The following is a 23,449-nucleotide window of genomic DNA, read 5'->3' as shown; positions in this document are numbered from 1 at the left end:
GCTTAGGCACGTCACAATATTGGAAAATTAAAAACCTCCTCTGTTCCTTCATGGACAGTTGAAGAAAGCAAAGTTTTTTTGGGTTTTTTGGTAACACCAATTAGAGTAGTGCTGATGTGCTGTACCTTTTAGAAAAAAATTGAAACATTCCTCCCAGAAAGAAGAGGAAGCAAGGAGAATGTTTATTTTTTTTTTAAAGGAAGGAAAGCCAAATAGAGTCTCTTGAGGAATGTACCTATATACCATTTGAATGAAAGGATTGTAACAAATGGCATTCCAAACTTCTACTCACCTTAAGAAGCCCTATTTAGCCAAAACAAGCCCACTCCAGTTGAGCCATCTAGCCAAGCCCTCAGTATGTTTACTACTTACAAGGGCAGGAGTAAAGTTAATGTTGATATTGACATAAACATTAGCAACCAAAATCAATAAAGGTAGTGGGGTTGTTCTTTATTTAGCAATCATTCAAAATGTTTTCATAAAGACACTAGCTGGATATTGTCAAGCCTAAATTTTGATCATATGGCCTTTAAAAGTTACTATTTTCAGTTTCATGTGACTGAATACAAAATCCCCCCCCCCGCTTCCCTCCCCAAAAAATTACTGTTACGGAATGTGGGCATCACAAGGGTGCCAGCTTCACCATCCCACAGAGGCCTATCTCCCCACATCCCTCGTGTTCCCACTGTACCAGTCTGCTGGCAACAGAATTCTGTACCAGTTTCAGGGTTAAAGCAATCATTGTGACGTTTAGGCTTTTATGGACTAGAGTAGCAGCAGACGCTCTGGAAAAAAAAAAAGCAGCTTTTCTGGACGACGACGACTCCCAGCATCCCCTAATTCTGCGTCAGCGCGCGTTCTGGCGGATTGTCGGGATTCTAGCGCTAAGCGTTCCTTTCCCAGGTTGAGAAGAAACGCGTGACCCGGCGAAGCACGCCCGCCCCCCGCGCAGAGTTCACACAACCCATTATTCCTCATCCATCTCTATCTCGGCTGTGCGCGCGCTCCTTTCTTACTGCCCGTCAGAGAAAAAAAAAGGGGGCGGTGCTTAAGCGTGGGCCGCAGGAAGGCGGCGTTGCTAGGCAGCGCGAACCTAAGCCGGAGGCTTGGGCGCTCGCTAAAAGGCCCCGCTCTGGGCAGATTTCTTGCGGAAGGGCGCTGTTTGCAATGGGAGCCGGCGGTGAATTCAGTGAGTCTCGCACGTGGGGGAGGGGAACCGAATCGGGCCGGTTCAGTCACCCCGGCTGACCCCCTTTTTTCCTTTCACAGTACCCCACTTGTCAAGTGTGAGATGCTCATCAATTACGGAGTTCCGAGTTTCATGGCAATAATTGCACCTGTGGGCTGGTGTGCCTTAATCCCGAAGGCGTGGGGTTACGTTGGCGATGCAATCAGAACCCTCTGCACATGTTCACGGGGCACGTTTCTGTTTTCAGTGAACCAGAGCACAGTCCCTTTCCTTGAAGGATGTCTTGAAAGCTCTGGCACGCATTAAGATATCTTGCTGGTCTCCCCCACCCCTTCTTCCTAAGTGCATATTATAGCGACATTGAGATCTTAGGGCCACCAGTTGCCCTGGACAAAACAAGTGTGTCATAACATCACACTACAGTATTGTCCACCATCATAATTAAGTGTCAGGGCCATATGCTGATGTGGAGATCCACCTGAGATGTACTCAAGCAGGTGAGGCATTGCCAGTGATTAACAATTCTCTTCTCAAGATTTCTGCCCAGAATTAACTTCCTTCAACCAATGACTGTTGCAAATTCTAGCTTTTACTGTTATTTGTGCCCTGATGACATTAACGAGTATTACGTACATACTGTTTTATAGATGCCTTATACACATGTAGTTAAGGATTCAAAATGGAAAGTGTGGAGAGTGTTGACAGCTACAGGTGTGTTGGGGTTTGGTTGAATCTACCATGGAAGCCTAGCAGTGCACTAAAAATAGAGATACTGTAGTCTGGAGCATCTTCCTGAAGATCAAGAGTGTAGTGTGCAATAAAGACTTAACATTGGCCTCAGGAATGTGAATTGTGCAATGCTAAGTATTCTTGGTTCTATTCTGTTACTCATGGGCTTTTAACATGGGCTTTTAACATGGGCTATTATTTTTAAAAGGAGGAAGCATCTGAAATGTGGGCTTACTGCAGGATGCTAAGAATGTTTTGGATTGAGAAGGAGTCCAATGGAAAAAAATTTAAACAAATGAAGAAAACCCAAGAGACTCATACAATATAGAAAGCCAGAATAGTTTAGTTATGCAGCGAGAAATGGAAAGCCCATCTGATCATTCAAGTTAAAATAAAATGCTTAAAGAAATGCAGGAAGTAGACAAACTTCTTGGCTGAGGAGCCTGGGAGACTGATTTGGATGCTCTGTTCCATCACTGTTGCGTCTCACCTAAAGACAGTATAGCCATGATGACATCCAACATGTGGTAGGAGAGGAAGTAGGAGAGGAATGAGTAGGAGTGGGGAAGAGGATAGGCACTTGTTGCCATCATAATTTGCCAGGGAAAATTAAGGGTTCATCCCAGGTTGATATCAAAATAACTTTTAGGTATTCAGTATGAAAACTATGAATAAACATTTATCACTACAGACCTCGCTGTAGTATAGCAACTGAACTAGCTCATCTCCTTATCCTTCTGGTAGAAGTGCATGAAAAGAAATATAATGCATTTTTACTAGATCAGTCTTAACCAAGAATAAATTTTGGGCCACTGTTGTAGAAAATAAATAATAATGATTTCCCATCAACTCAGTTCTGACATATGGAACTTCAAGGGTTTTCAAGATGTAAAGTATTCCAAAGTAATTCACCAGTACTTCCTTCTGGTGGTGCTCTGGGTTCATGTAGTTTCCCCATGGCCCCACAGATGGCAGGGCACATAATCCCATAAACCACACATGCCCCAGGAACTAAACTAACTTCAGTTTAACAGTACAGGGATGCTTAATAATTCTCTGAACAGTTTCCTTGCCCACATAGAGCCTCGTGGCACAGTGGTCAAACTGCTGTACTGCAAGCCAAAACTGTGCTCACGACCTGGGGTTCAATCCCAGGTAGCCAGCTCAAGGCTGACTCACACTTCTATCCTTCCAAGGTCAGTAAAATGAGTACCCAGTCCGCTGGGGGGGGGGGAATGTGTAGCCTGCATAATTAACGTTAAACCACCCAGAGAGTGCTTGAAGCTCTATGGGGTGGTATATAAGCAGCACGCTTTTGCTTTTGCTTAAGCTTTGCTTTCCCTTCTTCCTTATAAAAATCTCTTGTAACATTTTTTTACTCTATTGTATTCTAGTACCTTTCTTTCAGTCTGTAAGCTTCTTAGGCCTTTGTCCTAGTGCGGATTTAGTAATTAGCATCTCTGTCCAGAACTGGGAAGATTTATGAAGCTTATGAATTACATAGCATACATCTTTCCATCCAGTTTCTTTTTTACAACAGAGTAAACACACGAGACCAGGTTGGGAACACAGAGTGAGCAGGGAAGACCTCACCTTCTTCTTGTCTTCCTCAAATGCTTCCAACCCAAAATTCCTGCCCACTCATGTCCATGATTATTAAAGGTACCAATGTAAGGTATTTAAATAAATGTCCTCTATCAGTAATGTTGTAACTAGATCCTGTGTTGCAGATTTTACATGGAAGGGGAGTTGGACTAAATGACCTCTTAAGGTACTTTCCAACTTTATGAATCTATCTATGCTGACCCAACATTCTTGATGAAGGAACAAAAACATACAAAATGAAGGTAATGACAACAAAAATAGCAAGAAAAACAAGAATGACACCTAAGGTATCAGGAGAGAATTGAATTTGAGAATAAAACTGTGCTAGGACCATGACGCACTGCTACTGATCTTCTGTTTGAACATCACAATATAATGGAGCTTGAAAAGTGGGATGAAGGAAGCTGGGATTTTCCAGCTTTTGAAAACTTTTAAACCCATCTGCTAAAGAGTTTGAGTTTTATCTTCCTTTCTGAACTCTTACGCCTAATAGGTCTCAAGTGGCCTGCAGTGTGAATGCCTCCTATGTTCAGCAGTGAGGTGAAGATTAGTAGGTCTTTGGAATCCTTTGTTCCCCCCCCCCCAAGTGCCACCTGCTGACCTTTTTCAAATCCATCCTGTCAGCAGTTGGAGAATGGTCAATAGCAGGCCCAATGCATTGCGCCTCTCAGCACAAGAGACACTTGAGAGCTATATTACCTCTGGTTCTGTGTTGACTTGCCTGGGTAAGTGTGAGTAATATTAAAAATCAACACAAGATGTTCTTTTTAGGAGGAGAGCATTAGAAGATAAATATTTAACCTTTATGGCCGACTACGTGGTATGTAAGAGAAAGGTAATTAAGCGTTTTTCTATGATTCCCAGTCTCTCAGGCGTGGACATTTATTACAGGAAGGAGTAACCTGAAGGACAGAAATGAAGCTGAGCAGTGAGCCTCTGCCTCAAAAATGCAGCAAGGAATCCATTCTCCAGACTGTTTCAAAGATCCAGAATGGTGAACTGGAAGGACTGAAATGGCTCAGCAACTCAGGTGAAGAGATGAATGTCTGACTTACACTTCACTTTTCAGATGCTGTGATTTTTTAAAACAAAAATCCCTTCATGGAGCTCCAGTGCCCAGCTGGAGTGATGGGACTGATGGCAGCAGATTACTGCTAATTAAAAAGAGTTCCTTTTTTCAGTTGTGAGGTGCAAGCAACTTAAACTTATTGTGTGCAAGTTATGCACATCCCAACATTTTAAAAAGTACTCTTTAATTAGCTGCCATCTGCAACTTCTGGTGATGTCATTTCCACTGTGCAGGCAGAGTTCTGTAAGGAGATGCTGACCAATATAATAATTTTTCAGTTACCTGAGGTGAAAATAATAAATAAATGGTACTGTGTACACACAAGAAAACCATGGGACACTCAAACTGAAGAGCCAATTCTTTATCAGTATTGTGATCTATGGGCATAAAAACAAAGATGGCAATATAGAAATAACTTCATTTACAACAAAGGCATATAGGTTCAGGTCCTTTTTCAGCTGAAAGACTGGGCTGGGTTTCAAAGTTTCATCCAAATAGGAAACTTGGAATAAATAAACACCTTCGCTGTTGTCATCTTCATTCTTGTGGGCTGCATCTGCACCCAGCCTCTGCAGTTGCCACCGGCATCTGAAGAAATGGTCTGCAGACCACAAACTCTTGTGTTAGATAAAACATGCTAGTCTTTTAGCTGCCGCAAGACGTCTCGTTTGTGGTGTGAGACAGAGATCTGAAAGGGAATTATGTGGGTTGTGGGTTTTTGGGGGGGGGGAAATATTCCACATTTTAAAAAGCCACAAAATGGGGCATAGAAAAGGGATCAGGGGAACAAAGTCTCTCTAGAAGAGGCTGTAATTCCAAAGAGAACACTTCTGACTCCCTTGTTTCCTTGAAGCCTCATTTTTTGGTCTCTTTATGAACAAATTGTAATTTTAGGTTTAAAATGCATATTTAAAACATTGACCAGAACTATTTTGTGACCACAACCTCTGGTTCTTACACAATAAGAACATGGGGTTCTTTGGGAGATAAGTCAAATGCAGGTGAAGTTGTTCTTCCAGTATGCATATTCATGGACAGATGGTGCAGTCAATTTTTATATGTCACGGAGAATAAAGGGCTTGAATGTTGGCTCCTTTTTCCCTAGTGTAAACAGCACTGGCTGTACAAATAATCTGTTTACCTTGTACTTGAATAAATTGTGCAGAATGATCTTTGGATCAGGGCCATTTTCTTTGGCTGCATAGTTGCTAAAGAAACATGGACCTATATTTAGCAAAATGTATGTAAAAAAATAGAGAATTAAAAGAGTTATTTAATATGGTGTATCCTGTAACCAAACCAGCACTATAACAGATGCCGTACTATAAATTTTGGATGGGCAACCTCCAGCCCATCATTCTAACCTGGTCTGTCAGGCCTCTGGATCTAGCTACTGGCATACTTCCCAGGCTCCCTTTGCCAGATAGTGCACCCTCATGGGTGTGATTTTAAAATCCAGTTGCTATTTCCTCTGCAGGAAGAAATAAGCTTCCCACTCTAACTAACTGCAACAAGGAGTCAAAATCAGGCCCTCTGTACCCAGTTGGTGTGTGCCGGTCAGGAAAGGCCCAATTCCCATCTCTCTGACAACATGCTGGTTAGAATCCATTGTGGCAGGACAAGGATAAAATTGCTTCCACCAAACAGCACAAATCAGCAGAGGAAGAGCCTGGATAAGTAGACTGTCTCTGTGTTAGTATGAAGTATGGCTCTTTGTGTCTGTGCTCATGTATTTGTTAGTTGCAGAGACTAGAAAAGTTACTTTTTAATTATTACAATTCTCAGGATCTCTCAGCCAGCATTGGTCAGTAGCTCTTCTGCCTGATGAGTTCTGAGCATTAGATTCTAAACTTTCCCACCCTTCACTTAAATGTGCACTCTTTGTGTAGATATGGTGTTTGTGCAGAATGTCCTGAAATGCAACCATAGGCTGTGCCACCCAGTTGGGCTTTGACAATCCCCCCATTGCCATGCAGCCCCTGACAGGTTTCTGCAGAGATGCTTAAGCTCTCCTAGGCTGTGCAGCCTTGCTATACTTGATGGTGATGGCATTAAGATTTTTCCCCAAGTTGTACGACCAAAGGCTGCTTCTTTATTTTTTAAACAGAGAATTACACTCATGATTTTCTGCTTGCAAAGGCTGAGGAACAGTTGGAAAAACGGATTCAAACTGGAGACCCTCTAGCATGTTTTCTCAAAGGGCAGCTGTATTTTGAAGAGGTGAGATTCCACTGGAAATGTTGGCATTAGAAAGAGGAGCTGATTCAGGTACTATTATTTTAGGATTGGCTTGGACTTAAGAACATTGGAAATTGCCTTCTGGAGGGTTGATCAAGCCCAATATTGACCTTTTCTGGTGTCAGGCAGAAGTGATTTTCCAGGACTTCACCTCCTAGCTGGTTCAATCAAAGATGATAGATGTTGGTCCTGGCAACTAAGGGATATTAAGCACATGCCCTACAACTTAACTATGACCTTTTTCTTTGAATCTGATTACTTAAAATGTTATCCCTATGCAGGGCCATTAGTTGGTACTCATGACACATATTGTGTAGCTATAGCTGGACCTCAGCGCAGTACTGAAGATTAAGTCATTGGTGAGTGATACTCTGTGGACGAGTGAGAACTTAAGTCACTCATTTCCCAACTTGAAGGATGTGCTCATTTGTTTCAGTACACACTTCCTGTCACAGCTGCACATGTGCATGTGCACGTACTGTATACAGAGAACCCGAGATCTGGATTCAAGCAACTCACTCTTTGCTATAATCTTATCCTAAGAGCCTATTTCCTGTGGTGCTTGTATTCATACCCTGAGGAGCCTAAGTAAACCTGTCACGTTCACAGGAGAGCAAACAGCTGTTTCCTGTTCTGGATATTGAGCCTAGGCATTTATTATTAGTCTTACTAATTTCCTTTTTTCAGGATGCCATGCTAACAGTTTCAGTGTTGCATTTTGTCCCCCTCTCTTTTCTAAATTCAAAGGACAGTGTGCACATATAACTGGATTTTGAGATATTCCATAACTAGATAGACTTGTTAAGTATTTAAGTTTTTAATTTCTCATTGTGTCTTCTACAGGGATGGTATGAGGAAGCCTTACTGCAATTTCAACAGAACACAGATTTTCAGTCCATGTATCAGTTAGGTGTAATGTATTATGATGGATTGGGGACCCCAGCAGATCCTGTGAGTTGGAATTAGAATGTTATTTTTCTTTTCATTTGTTTTTGCTTAGGCAATAGTTACCATTTTTAACTAATGGTACAAATTTGAAGCAGCTGAAATACAAGTGGTATCCCATTGCTAAGCAAATATCCCAATGCCAACACTGATTGTAATCGGCAAAATCCAGTACTACCACAAGTGCAGTGCTCATGCTCAGATGTTTCTTACAGGCGCTGTAAGAGTGGGGAGATGTATGGCCGTCCATATGTTGTTGAATTACAACTCTGTTCAGTCTTGTCATGTTAGCCACTCATGGGAGATTCAATCCAACAATAGCTGGAGGACAAGATGGCTCCCAGCCCTGATAGGCCTTTGTTGCCTACATAGTGAATGATGTGAGCCATTGGGGGAATTGTCCATCTGTGCATGCCTGATACCCCTACCCAAACTATTCCACACAGTAGAAATGGATAGTGTTCTGCTTTGCAGTTGCTAGAGCAAGGTTGGAAAACTGGTCCTCCAGATATTTTTGGCCTATTGCTTCCATCAGCCCTAGCCAGTATAACCAATAGTAAATATCAGAAATATCCAGAAAGATGACACATTGCCCATGTGTGCTATAGACACAAGTCTGGATGGGATATGGAGGCATGCACTGATCTAAGTGACTGTTGTAGGAATCCTTTGTGTGTGAAATAGTATGGCCATGTTGGAATTGGATCAGGCCCATATGTGGATTCTTGAATAAGATCTTTAAAAGTTAAGTTTCTATGGCCAGTATCCTATTTGCTTTCAGGGAACGCAATGGCTGCACAGCCAGAGTGCTTCACGATTCTTCCTGCTGGACTCCAGTTTGCAGCCAGTAATCTCTCCATTGCTTGAGATAGGACTTTCTGCTTGCATGAAGGGAAAGCTGATTTCCCCTTGTGCAAGCGATGGAAGCAGAGGAATTGTGCATAGAATGACTTTTCCACACAGTTCTTCACCAAGAGGGTATTGGTCTGTACATTTAATCCCAAACATGTTTAAGAAGTCTGCTTGATTAAAGATTTTGATTTTAAGATTGCACAACCGTCGAGCCAACAAAATACTGCCTAAAGCCTGCAGAGGGCAGTATTTGTTACTCTGTAAATACAAATTGAATATTTTTACTTGCTGAGGAAAGAGCTTGGAATTAATACATTACATCTGATACATTTTTTCATACTGAAGTTCCAGAAATAACATAATTTTATGTTGTTATCTTTTTATCAATTACCTTTTCCTCATTATCTTTTCATTAAAATAACCAAAGATCAACAAATAATGCAGTAGATTACTGAAAAAACTGTAACATTTACAGGCAACACATTACTTGGGGGTTGAGGGCGAGGCTTTGATACAAATTGCATAACAAAATACTTTTTAAAAGTACTTTCCAACCTCAGCGTTATGTGTCCAGATATAAAATGTGTGACGTGTAAAAATAAAAATCATTATCACTTTGATTGCAGAAGAGCACTCTGATATTAACTTGTAGGAAGCTTTGGAGTACACCTGTATTTAAATATTAAATGACATTAATGCATCTGATGAAGTGGGATGTAATCCACAGAAACTCACACTGTAATAAATTTGTTAACCTGTTGCAGCAAAAACAGGGTGCTGTGGCACCTTTAACACTGTTATTCCTTTGGAAATTAGTTTATTTATTTAATATACTGTTCTGTTAGTGCAATAGCACTATTCTGGGAGGTTTAACAACAAATTAAACAAATATTATGTGAAGAATAGACAGGCAGTTTCCCAGTGACAGCGGGGCAGGAGGTAACAGACTGTCAACCAGGGTTGGTATGAAAGGCCTCTCTGAAAAGAAATGTTGACAAGATACAAGTCTTGGAAGCCTGTTTTGATGCATTGGTAAAAGAAGTTAAGCATAAATGTGTGTAGAATATTGCACACTATATGTTAAGTATACAAATAGTTTTCTTATTCTGAATGGCATACATTGATGATAATAATAACACAAAAACCAAATATAGCTGTGGCTGAAGCAACCAGAACATTTGCCGGAAAACATAAGGATACTGTTACTCTATGGTCTCCTAATGCACTGAGGGATATATCTTTGTGTTCTTATCCACTGGCAACTGCAGTGGAGTACAGTGGTGCCTCGCTTAGCGACGTTAATCCATTCCAGAAAAAACGCTGCTAAGCGATTTCATCGCTAAGCGATTTTAAAAAAGCCCATAGAAACGCATAAAAACGTGTTTAATGCGTTCCTATGGGCTTAAAAACTTGCCTTTCAGTGAAAATCCTCCATAGCGCCGCCATTTTCGCTGCCTCTTAAGCAAGGCAAAACAGCAGGCAGCCATTTTGTTTTTTCGGTGGCCATTTTGAAACCGCCGATCAGCTGTTTAAAAAGGGTCGTTTTGCCACGATTGCTTCCCCGCGATCATTGCAAAGCGAATTTTCCCCATAGGGACCATCACTAAGCGATCATTTTTGCGATGGCAAAAAGTCCATCGCTAAGCGATTTCGTCACTCAACGGAGTGATCGCTAAGCGAGGCACCACTGTACTAGGTTGAAATCTGCCAGGGTACACCTGTGCGTTTTCTCAGGTGCTTGGTAGTGCAGAATAATTTGGGAGACGGCATGACTGGGAACATGAACAGTGGCAGAGCAATGTTGGATTTCCTCATAGCTCCCAATTGAGAAGGAAAAAGACAGTGTGTAGGAATAGCACGCTTCCCTCTGACTTCACCTCTTTAGTACACTTGCGCTGTTCTTGTCATCTATAGAAAAAAGGAGTGGAATATATGGAGAAGATTATCAATTCCGACTCCCCTAAAGCAAGACATTTAAAGTTTGCTGCCGCATTCAACCTTGGCAGAGCTTACTATGAGGGATGTGGAACTGTGATTTCTGAGAAAGAGGCTGAACGGTAATTTTTCTGTTCAAATCTTGAGCTGATCATGTTCAAAGTTTTAAAGCTACCTACATTGCAGTGGCCTGGCAGTTGTGAAGAAGCTAGATGTAGGCAAACTCCACACACATGCACCTCTCTCTCTCTCTCTCTCTCTCTCTCTCTCCCTTTTCAGCCTTTCCTGTCCGCTGGGGCCAACAACTGTACTGTTGCTGGGATTAAGTAGAGGGAGGAAAGGGCATTACAGGAGTCATGACCAGAGAGAAAGCAAACCCTCCCTTTTCCAGTTTTCTACTTTCTCTTGATCAGTACACTTCCAGTTCCATGTTAGGAAAGTAGCACATAGAGGGGGGCATGGAAGAGGAGGCCAGCTGTGTCACTAATGCTTTCCTATATTCTTTGCAGATTATGGTATTTTGCTGCAGACCATGGGAACCCAAAGGCAAGCATAAAGGCTCAAACTGCCCTTGGGATGTTATATTCAGCACGGCACCCAAAAGAGCTGAAAAAGGTAGCACCTCCTTTTCTACATCCTTATTATAAACCTTGGATTCATTTGGGTATTCAGTTATTCAACAGAAAGAGCAGATTTTATTTTAAGGGTGACAGGTCCTGAGGCTCCCATGGAACCCCTTTTATCACCAGGAAGCTACTGGGAGGCTGTAGCACAGGAGAGGGAACTCTGTAATCATCAAAAAAAATTGTCCCTGAGAGTAGAAACTTTTGGAAATTAAAGACTCCCTCTCACACTCCTGTGGCCTCCAGCTTCTTCCTCATGATAAAAGAGATCACAAGAGAACATTGGGGCCTTCAGGAGGGACAGCATTGGAATTTTGTTACTTCTAAACACTGAGGCTGAGAATATCAACATTATGTGGTGCAACATATGACAACAGCATTATATTCTATGTATGTATATCCCATCAGTTCCACAATAAATGGACCAAGATGGCTGGGGGAAAAGATGCAGCAAATGCACCACATTAACACCCAGTACAGTGGTGCCCCGCTTGACGATTACCCCGCTTGACGACGAATCCGCTTTACTATGAGTTTTTTGCGATCGCTATTGCGATTGCAAAACGATGATTCCTATGGGGTTTTCCGCTTTACGACGATCAGTTCCCTGCTTTGGGAACCGATTTTTCGCTTAATGATGGTTTTGAAACAGCTGATCGGCGGGTCACAAAATGGCTCCCCGCTGTGTTTAGGACTGATTGCTCGCTTTACAGGCACCAGAAAATGGCCACCCTATGGAGGATCTTCGCTGGACTATGAGGTATTTCCCCATTAGAATACATTAACCAGTTTTTAATGCATTCTAATGGTTTTTTTACTTTTGCTTGACGACGATTTTGCTGTACAGCGATTTTGCTGGAACGCATTATCGTTGTCAAGCGGAGCACCACTGTACACTAAAACAACCACATTTTAGCTATTGAAAACAGTTTAAACGGTAATGACCTGTAGCTGCTTTTAAGCTGAAAGACCTAACCAGGGATGAGAACAGTTGCCTTTTCAGGGATGTACTACTTTCTTTGCCTGAATACTTGACCCATCCAGTTTGATATAGCTTGGATAAACACTTTCTCCAAAGACATGTTGGTAATGTGCATGGAATGGTGCTGATCCAGGCAGACTTTCCTTGCTTAATTAGGAAGAACATATTTTCCTTATGTGAAGATCTCCTCTCAAATATATTTGATATATAATTTTTTTAAAAAGTTGGCTATTTGATCTTTCACTTATCAGAGCCCATGTCTCTAGCAATAAATGCCAGACCAGAAGGTATTTACAGAAGGTATTTGCATTTCACTAATCTTTTGTTTCTCTAGCAAAGTACACGTCTAATGTAAGTAGATCTGTATTTCCCTGTTTCTTTAGGACAGACAATCTAGCCTTGGCTTTCCCACAGTTAGGAGAAGGAGAAATCTAACATATACTGAGAACTTCAGCTGTGTGACAGCTGACCAGTTACAAAACAAAAGCAGGCTAACTTGCCAAATGCTGCTAGAGACAAACTTGATTAGACTCATTAGACTTTTCCTTCCAGTGGCACACTGCTTCTGGACAGGGACTTGAATCTTTCAGCTCTTGCTCTCAGTGAGAAACTATGGGGGGGGGGGAATCCCTATTGTCACTTCAAAGTTCAATTTCTTTGCATGAGGGTTTTTTTTTTTTTACCTTAACAAAAGGATTCCTCTGACGTTTTGTAGCCATTCTTCTGGAAGAAATACTAAATTACAATTCTTACACACTATGACATTTTTCAAGATGTACAGGATTCACAAGAAAGGGATTTAAGTGCACAGAATTTAGTAATTTCCTCTGCAGAATGACAGGCACATACACAGATAGACAGGAAATACGAGACTGGAGTCCTATTGTATGAAAGCCAGGGGAAGTCTCGGTGAGAAGTCTCAACATGGCAAAACACAGGAAAATTTCAGTTAAGCATCATGTTCCTACTTCTATGTATGGAATTAATATTGTTATGTAGTGAGGCCTTAGCTGAATAGTCTATATAGTGGATAATCTGTTCTCTGCAATTTTCACTGCCAAGATTCAAAAAACAAACAAACGAAAACACTGGTCTCAAATCAAATGCCTTGAGGTGCCAATTATATCCCTCATTGAATTTTGGTGATAAAAAATCTTTAGGTTCCTCACCAGCCAGTGATGTTTCTTCTGAACATCATCTGTGGATTCATGGCACTGTAGCCATGAGACCCCATGGACTGCATATAGTAAGGAAAATGAGAAATCATCTGCCCTGCAACTAAGCTATGCAAATCATTTTCGTTCCCTGCAGGCATTCTTTTGGCATTCAGAAGCCTGTGGGAATGGAAGCCTGGAATCTCAGGGCATCCTTGGTCTTATGTACCTTTATGGACATGGTATACGTCAGAATTTAAAGGCTGCTCTGGAGTGTTTGAATCAAGCATCAGATCGTGGAAATGTCTATGCTAAAGGTCATTTAGTGGAGTATTACTACAAAAGAAAATTTTATACAAAAGCTGCTGAGTTTGCCAAAAGGTGAATTAATTTAATAAATTCAAGTGGAAACTAATGTAGGATGGGAAGATGTATTACACAAAATTCACAAATGCATATGTACACAAATATACAACTCTTGGAATTTTGTTTTTTCTTCAAGAATGAATACTGTTCAATACAGCAAAATCTCTTTTCTCTTTGAGGCCCCAGCTTCTTCTGACAAAAAGGGGAAATTGTATCAGTTGTCATACAACTTTGTAACTCTTATTGTTGTGGAAGTAAATTTAGTTTGGGGAGAGACAACATCAATTGATCCAGAAAAAAAGCTAATTAAATATTTCATATCTGACAAATGGTGGAAATGATGAAGCAATTGGGTATATTTATATGGTTTGTATTTTTCTTATGGGATGTTTCTTCAGTAAGAAAGAATTGACTTAATATTGATTGAAAAAAAATCAGTATACCCAGTGGTGTTCCAGGATTAACGTCACTATCCGGATTCTTCGCTATGTGTGTGGGGTGAGCCCATAGGAATGCATTAAACTCCGTTTAATGCGTTCCTATTGGGGAAAAACTCATCGGTAAGCGAAGAATCCCCCATCCGGCCGCCATTTTCACCGCCTCGGTAAGCGAGGCGTGAAAATGCTGCGGACGGCCATTTCCCCCCAGCTGGGCAGTGCAGGCTTCGGAGAGACCACGGGGAAAACCCTCCCCCGGGGTCGCTCCGAAGCCTTCTCCCCCAGCTGGGCGGTGCTGGCTTTGGAGAGACCGTGGAGAAAACCCTCCCCCGGGGTCGCTCCAAAGCCTTCTCCCCCAGCTGGGCAGCGCTGGCTTCGGAGAGACCATGGAGAAAACTCTCCCCCGCGGTTGCTCCGAAGCCTTCTGCCCCAGCTGGGAGGCGCTGGCTCCGAAGCGCCCACCAGTGAGCTGGGGGAAAATGGGGCCTATGGAGAAAAATCGCAAAGCGATTTTTCCCCATAGAAAACATCGCAATGCGATCGCTTTTGCGATCACAAAATCCGCATCACTATGCGGATTCGTCGTTAAACGGGGCACTCGTTATGCGAGGCACCACTGTATACACATCTAAAACGTTATTTCTCTTTGACTGATAAGATTCCCTCATCTACACAGCATCCTCCTCCAGTATCTGATGGTATCCCCAAAACAGGTGGATTCATTGCTCTCATTAGTTCATAATGATTGTTTCTTTTCAAAACGTCTGCTATTTAAGACTTTGTACAAGAGCTACAACATTGAGAGTGCCTCTGAATGCAGTTAACTAGCATTTGTTGGTCGACTTAATGTCCACTTGTACAAAGCATAGCCAACACATTACCTTGGACCTTGAATCCCACAATTCATATATGTATTGTGTGAAATTCATTTACCTATCCAGAGTAACTGCTAGTAAATTTTTATGATTCTATTTTAGCTTTATGAGGAAGCAGGAAAAAAATCTATGTATACCTTATATAATTTTATGAACTTTAGCTTCCAGTTTGGTCATGTTTCCTAAAACTGAAAAACCTGAAATTTCATCTCCGCTCACCAACCTACAATGCAGACGCAACAAACTGGAATCATGTTCTTCTCCTAAGTCAGAACAGAAACAGGAGCCTTTCCCCACAATGTTCTTGGCTCCCTGTTCTAGTTTCCATAGAGTACATAGCAACAGAAGCTCTGTCAAAAATCTTTATGTGTTTCAGGGAAATATTTTTATTTACCTCTTAGTTAGGAAGTGAGAAGATCCACTGTTTGTAATGTAAGACATGAAGCTATGTTACGTGAGTATTGGGACAGTTATGTGCAAATCTAGGATTTTTGCACAGAACTGGATTCTATTCATAAAATTTTAGCAAAAAAAAAATCTCCCACTGATTACGCAAAGTTACTTATGTCTGTTTTCAAATGAACCTATCTTCTACTTGTGTTCTGAATCCAAACAGAACCGTGGAGAATGATGATGTTGAAAAGATAGCAAAGGAAACAGATTGCCTTCCGTTTTACATTGCCAGAGGGCTTGCAATGGCTTCCTTCTACTTAGCTAGATGTCTTCAACTTGGCCTAGGAACACAACAAGATTTAGCAGCAGCTAAAAGATACTACTCTAAGGTAAAGTGGGGGTGTTCTGTTAATTGTATTTGCAACATTATGTGGTTAAAACGCTGTACTGCAGCTAAAACTGTGCTCACGACCTGGGGTTCAAATCCCAGGTAGCCGGCTCAAGGTTGACTCAGCCTTCCATCCTTCCGAGGTCGGTAAAATGAGTACCCAGCTTGCTGGGGGGGCAATGTGTAGCCTTTATAATTAAAATTGTAAACCGCCCGGAGAGTGCTTGTAGCGCTATGGGGCGGTATATAAGTCCAATAAATAAATAAATAAATAAATAAATAAAAATAACCTGTTCCAGAATTACCTGAAATAATTTAGTAAAAATGTTAATCAACTGCTTGAAGTAAGTTAGCCGCCTAGAGTGGTCCCGACCTGACCAGATAGGCGGGATATTAAATAAATAAATAAATAAATAAATAAATAAATAAATAAATAAATAAATAAATAAATAAATAAATAAATAAATAAATAAATAAATAAAATTACATATTTGACAAGTTACCCTAAATTTCAGTGTAATGTATATGCTTGTGATGAATACAAAGGGGCATTAAGTCACGTGATTTTGCTCTCATCAGATAGTGATTTTTATTGTCTTCTTGTGGCAAGCTTCTCCAAAAGCGAAAAGCCCAGAATCAAAATACACTGGACTCCTATTGGTTTGGTTTGTGCTAGAAAACATTGTGGTATATTCGGGGGGGGGGGGGGGAGGAGCCTTTCTCATCAATTTTGTTGTATCTAGTTCTAAAACTGATTTTATGGAGTTTTAAAAACTAATTTCACAATAGTCACTGCAACTGACATATACAAAAGAGTTAAATTTATTTAAAGTGATTTAGTGCAAGATATTTTAAAGTATGTTGCGTATTCACCTAATAAGTTTATGCAGTGCACCAAAGTCATAAAACTTATTATGAGCAATATGTTTTCTTTTATTGTGTTTTAAAGGCATGCAGACTGGACCCTGCAATGGCTGCTGATCTTGAATTGACAGCTAATCATGGAAGGATTTAGAACAACATTTTGATGAAGCTGAGCAAGTTCTAACAGTTTGACTTTATAATGGCTGACAATTTTCACTCAGCTTTTGATAAATCATGACTGTAAACAAAATTCATTCTTCAGATACACAGTTCTTTTACATAATGCTCTAATGTTTATCTTTCTCCTTCATTTAGAAGTGAAGCTTATAGTTTTCTTTCAGTGATCAATAACCATCATGTTTTGGTCAAAACCATGATGTTTCTCTCATTTATTTGACTGGCATAATAAAAACTGAGAATGAATAATCAAGTACATCTGTGAAGGTATTTGCAGCCACCAGCCTTCTTAGAATTACAAGTCATTCCAACGCCAGCACTAGCAACTAAGGGCGTGCATGATACAATTTTCCATATTCCTTCTGTTTTGAGTTCTTTCAGGGGATGTCTCTTTTACCCAAAACATTCTTGTTGTTTTGCCATTTGTATTTTCTAGCACTCCAAACGCCCTAAGGAATCCTTACAAACTATTAAAAAAAATAGGAAAGGCAACACAGAATCAGTTCACTTTAGAAGCAGGCAAGAGTACATGAGAGAAAAGTCATCATCATCAGACCTCCAGAGGCACCCCACACTGGGACAATCACAGTGTTCACCTGTCATCCTCCCTCCCAAAGCAAACAAAACAGTCCAAAAACATGCACCTTTAACAGAATAAATTAGTCAAATAACAATTTTTAAAAATCAATCAAACAGAGGAAGCTGTGATTGGGTTCATTAAATATCTGAAGCAGTTCCTTTTTGGTGGGAAATTATGACTGAGTCTCTTTTGAAACGTTACCAGATTTATTTAATTTAACATTAGGCGAGTCCACAACAACTTCTATTGGTTCAAAACAACTAAGATCTGGTAACTGTCCAAATTCTGAGGACATTACCTCTGTCTGGAAATTGACAAGATTGAGGGGCTGGCCCAAAACATTCCCAATCGGTGGGCTTCCTCAGCGGAGCACTCCGGAGTGCCTATACTGTCCCATAACAAGGGTGTCTGGCCCAATTTCCCTCCGACAGTGCATGGTTGAAGGAAGAGTCCAGCCTAATCACCTTCCCCGAGTGACCTTGTCCCCGTGGAAAGACCACAACAGTCCATTCTAAAGCTTCTGCTGATGTCCCCCTTTTTAAAGACTTGTCGGGGTCAGGTAGCGACCCTCCTACCTTCAAATTAGGGAAGTCCTCCAACCACCCACGCATTCTATCATATTCATATTCTCTTTTCTCCCCCTCTTTTTCCTCACCTTTCTTCTTTCTCTCTCTCCTTGGTACACTGAACTGTCTCCTCCCACTTTGTTCCCATATATCTTCTTCCCATGCGGGCACAATTAATTCCTCCTCCCCTTTTACCTCTCTCTCTTCCTCTAGACAGATTTCAATCTTCTCCTCTTTCCCCTTTGATTCCTTTCCTCCACATTCAACTCCTCACTTTCTATTGCCTTCCCTACTTCTATATCTCTCTCCCACTCAGACGTCTCTAGCTGAGGGGACGGCTCACTCTGTTCTTTCTCCTTTGGGCCTACCGCTCCTTCACAGAAGCACAGACACAAAAGGGGAAAAACAACAAAATAAAAAAAAATACACATATCCGCTTCTCCTGAAAAACTAAGGAAGCAAGCAATTTTTTTTTTAAAAAAGTCACTGCCCAAAATAAATTATGAGACTATGGGGAGATTTCTGTCCCCACAGCCACTTATCTTCTTTTATTCCAGTAAACACACCAGGCAGCAGCAAAAATAATAAAAAAGGGAAGGCCACAAAAAAGGTGGAGGGGAAGGAGAAAGTCCCCAAATTGTGAGGTGGATGAGGACCCCTGGCAGCACCAAAAAGCATCCAAGATGGAGACAGAGGCAGGCAAGCAGCAATTTAAGATGGAGGGCACCAGGAGCTCCACACACAATAATTCCATAAGGAACAACTGAAGAAAATATTGTTGCTTGTTGGTTTCCAGGCCTTATATAAATTCAAAATTCACACATCTCCTGGTCCTTCTGATTAGCTGCTGACAGCAGCCCTCACAACACTATTGGGTGAAAAAATTATCAGGCTATTTGACAGACAAAGAGGAAACACAAAAAGTAGTACACAACTTTTGTATACTCCTCTTTTGTAAAGAAGTATCAATTGTGTTCAATAGGCTCTCTTTCATCAACTGTAACCACCAGAAGAAGACAAATTACAAGGAAGAGATCCTTTTTCAAATATATATTTTTTCTTTTGGGTCTGATATGCCAGTGCAGACTAACATGACTACCTGCTCTAAAACTACATTCATGTTTGGAGCATTTCATTTACAAACAAAAATCCCATCCCTCATAGCAACCGCTTTATCATTCCCTCCTCTGTACTTGACACAGAGCTTTTGGTGTTGTATCAGAGAAAGGTTAAGAGCCTTTGCCTGTCCTTGAGGGATATACTGTACCATATCAAATTAAGAGGATTATTCTAATGTTCCCGAGCTCTGCATTGTAACACTCTTGTGGAATTTTATCATCACAGGCCTTCTTATTATGCAAAATGGAAGGTTTCTTCTCAGAAAATGATGTAAGATTTAAAATAAACCCGTCATACACACATCAGCTGTGACCATGGAGAGTACTGGTACTGTGTTTCCCCTAAAATAAGACAGGGTCTTATATTAATTTTTGCTCCTAAAAACGCATTAGGGCTTATTTTCAGGGGATGTTTTATTTTACAGTCATGTCATCTTCTTCTGGTTGCAGCACAATGGTGGAGGGCGGGGTTTCACTTAACTAGAGCTTATTTTTGGGGTAGGGCTTATATTACGAGCATCCTGAAAAATCATAAAGGTAAAGGTTCCCCTTGACAATTTTTGTCCAGTCGTGTTCGACTCTAGGGGGCGGTGCTCATCCCCGTTTCCAAGCCATAGAGCCAGCGTTTGTCCGAAGACAATCTTCCGTGGTCACATGGCCAGTGCGACTTAGACACGGAACACTGTTTACCTTCCCACTGAGGTGGTCCCTATTTATCTACTTGCATTTGCATGCTTTCGAAACGCTAGGTTGGCGGGAGCTGGGATAAGTGACGGGCGCTCACTCCGTCGCGTGGATTCGATCTTACGACTGCTTGGTCTTCTGACCCTGCAGCACAGGCTTCTGCAGTTCAGCCCGCAGCGCCACCACGTCTGGCAAATGTCATCGTTCCCATACCGGGAGTTGAACCCGGGCCGCCTGGGTGAAAACCAGGAATCCTAACCGCTAGACCATATGGGATGAAAAATCATACTAGGGCTTATTTTCAAGTTAGGTCTTATTTTCGGGGAAACGGTACTAAGTGGTCTCTTGCTTGGGTAGTGCAGAAAATGAAAAAAGATATTTGCAGGACCACTTATAGTAAGGGTTATCATATGATTATTCAGATATACAGGTCCTAGAAGCAATATCATGTTCTCTAGTAGCACCACGTTATAAATTAAGTTTGAGAAAACACCCATCTTTCAACAACTGCAAGTCACTCTAGTCTGGCTTTTTAAAGTTATGAACCAGCAATCTTAGCTTACAATTAAATATTGATTTAAGAGCTCTTTAAAAAGCAACACATTAAAGAAAACCACGCTTGATAATATCAAATGGAAAGAGAAGTGATTTATCTGAATTTTAGTCCTATCAGCAACACAAATCATTCATATAGTGCTTATATATTATTTGCACTGTGTTTCAGAATAATATTAAAGTTCTGTGTTTCGTATTGTGGATCATTTGCACTGTGTTTCAGAATAATATTAAGTTCTATCCTTGCTGAGAACGATCAATGCAATTCTCTCTGAAAGGTGCATTCAGACCCGTTGGCAAGCTATAAGGTAAGTGTAGCTTAATTATGAAGTACTGCCATTCAGTTTTATTATTTATTGCTTACAAAGGCTCCAAACTATGGTAAATCTTTGGTAAAAATAAAAACAATAAAATTTACACAATATCTTTACACATATTGCACAACAGGGCTCTTCAATACACAAGAAAGTAGAGGAATATTCATTATCCTCCGCAAGTAAATTAACTGTACAATGCTTATTGATATACTACTAAAGCAAAATGCCTTTCATAAATGTTTAAAATATTATATAGTTCCTACATGTTATATTAACATTTACATTTCAATCTGCATTTCAAACAGTTATTCATATAACAAGTTAAATAAAAGCCAGAAATTACGGTGCTGGCATTCTACCCTATCATCATCCATTTTTTTCAAGTCTTGTTTGTGTCCCGTAAAAGTCAAAGGAAAACAACTCAAAAAATTGTCAGGAATCTTCAGTCAGCCCTCTGTGGAAAAGAGGGAAATAAGTTTCATGTCTACTATTGAGAATAGACATTTCTGTAGAAAGTCACTTGTGCAGATTCAGACCTGAGCTGCTCTAAACTGTTCTAAATCAGTGCGCAACTCAGGGCACATTTCAATTAGCAGCAATTCCAATAACACCTGGAAAAGAAGAAGAAGTTTAACATTTTAGGGATGTTTTGTCCCCCAATTACAACCTAAGAGAGGGGAGGGACCAGCTTGGTAGGATTCATACTCTGGCCTGCAAAGGCTCCATCCTCGAAACCCCACTCTGTGAAGACAGAAATGGGGCAGGAGGAGAGGGAGTGAAGATGAGACCTCTGTAGTCAAGACCTAGTTTTAATCCCCAGTCACTTTGCTAGGGCAGGGATGGAACCAGTTTTCACTAGACCAGCACTTTACGAGCTAGGTCACAACCTCCTCAAGTGCTGGATGAATGAGATGAGCTTCCTTCCAGAATTGGCAATGCAGATATTTCCTTCACCCATCTCAGGTAACATAATACAGTGGTGCCTCGCACAACGAGCGCCTCATAGAGCGATCGCACAGCAATGGCCCCAATGGGCGAAAATCGCAGAGCGAAGGTCGGTAAGCGGTTCGCTTACCGACCTTCGCTTTGCGACCCGCCGATCAGCTGTTCCGCGGTTTCAAAATGGCCGCCGGAACAGCCGAAAGAGCCGGGTGCAGTGTTTTCGCGCCCTTGGTAAGCAAGGGGAGGGCGCGAAAACGCTGCCGGAACAGCCGAAATGGCTGCGCGCAGCGTTTTCGCTCTCTCCCCTTGCTTACCAAGGGCGCGAAAACGCTGCGCCCGGCCCTTTCGGCTGTTCCGGCGGCCATTTTGAAGCCGCGGAACAGCTGATCGCAGCCATTTTCGTGCCCTCATTCAGCGAGGGGAGGGCGCGAAAATGGCTGCCGGACCCCGGAAGCATCGCTGAATGGTGAGTTTTCAGCCGATTTGGAACGCATTAAACGATGTTTAATGCGTTCCAATGGGCTTTTCTGCCCCGCTCAGCGATGTTTCACACAACGAGGGTTAATCCGGGACGGATTAACCTCGCTGTGCGAGGCACCACTGTATCTGCAAATAATTCTAGAACAGTAAAAAATAAAAGAGTAGCAATTGCTGGAAGCAAAGAGTAAGTTCCATGAATAAACACCAAACATTCTAAAATCTTAAGAAAAGAAGGTAAATTTAAGTTGTAAATATGCCCACTAAGTTTCAAGTAGCATTCTAGCAACTCACATAAAGAAGATGCTTATTGGCCTTGGTTTCTTGAAGTGCGTTGAATACTTTGATTACACCATGACGAGCATTTTGCTGCCCAACAAGGTTCTGGAGAGTATCTGGAAAAAAATGTTTTTAATGAGGTTTTGATTACTTATATTTGGTAACATGCACAAGAAATGCAAATAAAAATTCACAGCAATAGCCAATTCGTCCCAACTACAGTATACTTAATGAATAAATGGAACTTGTTAAAGGAGTACAGTGGTACCTTGCAAGATGAATGCCTCGGGCAACAAAAAACTCGCAAGATGATAGCATCTTGCGAGTTTTTTGGTGTGCCGCAAGACAAAGATATTTTCATCTTGCGAGGTACATTTTCCTATAGGAATGCACTGTATTTTAATTAATGCGTTCCTATTGGCCAAAAAACTCTGAAAAAGTCACTTACCAGGTAGGGAGCTGGGGAAGCACCATTGGAGGACTGGTGGGGTCCCCTGCAACTGTGATCGCCGCTTTCAGAGGTCTCCCGGCAGTCCTCTGATGGTGCTGGGCAAGCCTCTGAAGACTTCCCCAGCACCATTTTTGAATTTCCTGCCTTTTCCCTGCCTTTTTCCATTCAGAGGCTTGCCCAGCACCATCAGAGGATTGGTGGGAGTCCTCTGCAACCGCGATCACCACTTTCAGAGCTCCCCCCGCAGACCTCCGATGGTGCAGGGGAAGCCTCTGAAGACTTCCTCAGAACAATTTTTGACCTTCCCACCCTTTTCCCCTGCCTTTTTCCATTCGGAGGCTTGCCTCCGATAGGTGCTCGGCAAGCCTCTGAGCAGAAAAAGGCAGGGGAAAAGGGCACCAGTCCTCCGATGCTGCTTCCCCAGCTCCCTACCTGGTAAGTGACTTTTTCAGAGTTTTTTGGCCCATAGGAATGCATTAATTAAATTTCAATGCATTCCTATGGGAAAACGCGCCTCACAAGACAAAAAATTCACAAGACAACAGGTCTCGCAGATTGAATTATTTTCGTCTTGCGAGGCACCACTGTACTAAATTCCTGCTGGTTCAGTGGTCTAGTTGAGACTACCAATTGGATTTAGCACATAATGTGCAATTAAA

At 41.5% G+C, this 23,449-nt stretch overlaps 2 protein-coding genes and 1 non-coding gene across 13 annotated transcripts in view; 1 reads left to right on the top strand and 2 right to left on the bottom strand.

Annotated features, from left to right (window-relative positions):
* Positions 1–1,050: 1,050 nt before the first annotated feature.
* On the top strand, positions 1,051–17,074 carry LRP2BP (LRP2 binding protein). 6 transcript variants are annotated; one of them, XM_073001389.2, is made up of 10 exons: positions 1,062–1,189; positions 1,270–1,686; positions 4,415–4,553; positions 6,700–6,812; positions 7,674–7,781; positions 10,542–10,684; positions 11,072–11,177; positions 13,479–13,702; positions 15,616–15,781; positions 16,730–17,074. In XM_073001389.2, exons 3-10 carry the CDS (start codon positions 4,439–4,441, stop codon positions 16,793–16,795), a joined length of 1,041 nt encoding a protein of 346 aa, XP_072857490.2. In that variant the 5' UTR covers positions 1,062–1,189; positions 1,270–1,686; positions 4,415–4,438; the 3' UTR covers positions 16,796–17,074. The 6 variants fall into 6 exon arrangements, with proteins under 6 accessions (XP_020658145.3, XP_020658137.3, XP_072857490.2 ...); XM_078393915.1 differs by having other exon boundaries at positions 4,388–4,553; XM_020802486.3 differs by lacking the exon at positions 1,270–1,686 and having other exon boundaries at positions 1,051–1,189; positions 4,388–4,553.
* A 2,899-nt stretch (positions 17,075–19,973) lies between these two features.
* TRNAE-UUC (transfer RNA glutamic acid (anticodon UUC)) lies at positions 19,974–20,045 on the bottom strand. The gene has a single exon. It is a non-coding gene; the product is annotated as a tRNA-Glu (tRNA).
* Positions 20,046–20,663: 618 nt separating this feature from the next.
* SNX25 (sorting nexin 25) overlaps positions 20,664–23,449 on the bottom strand; it is a 93,979-nt gene continuing 91,193 nt past the window's right edge. For all 6 annotated transcript variants that reach the window (XM_020802553.3, XM_078393912.1, XM_078393913.1 and 3 more), the window contains 2 exons: positions 22,355–22,455; positions 20,664–21,252 (listed from right to left, as the gene is read on the bottom strand). In XM_020802553.3, coding sequence (XP_020658212.3) covers positions 21,172–21,252; positions 22,355–22,455 — 182 coding nt within the window. In that variant the 3' untranslated portion in view covers positions 20,664–21,171. The remainder of the gene's footprint in view (positions 21,253–22,354; positions 22,456–23,449) is intronic.

Source organism: Pogona vitticeps, chromosome 5 (genome assembly GCF_051106095.1).
Source record: "Pogona vitticeps strain Pit_001003342236 chromosome 5, PviZW2.1, whole genome shotgun sequence".
NCBI lineage: Eukaryota > Metazoa > Chordata > Lepidosauria > Squamata > Agamidae > Pogona > Pogona vitticeps.
The sequence above is the reverse complement of the archived record's forward strand: the minus strand, read 5'-3'. Positions and strand labels throughout refer to the sequence as shown.

Bases quoted from the DNA above. Each gene is read 5' to 3' on its own strand.
- LRP2BP (XM_020802486.3), top strand. From the start codon at position 4,439: ATGAAGCTGAGCAGTGAGCCTCTGCCTCAAAAATGCAGCAAGGAATCC. The intron at 6,813-7,673 runs GTGAGATTCCAC...TGTCTTCTACAG, and splicing joins GGCAGCTGTATTTTGAAGAG to GGATGGTATGAGGAAGCCTT. The intron at 10,685-11,071 runs GTAATTTTTCTG...TATTCTTTGCAG, and splicing joins TCTGAGAAAGAGGCTGAACG to ATTATGGTATTTTGCTGCAG.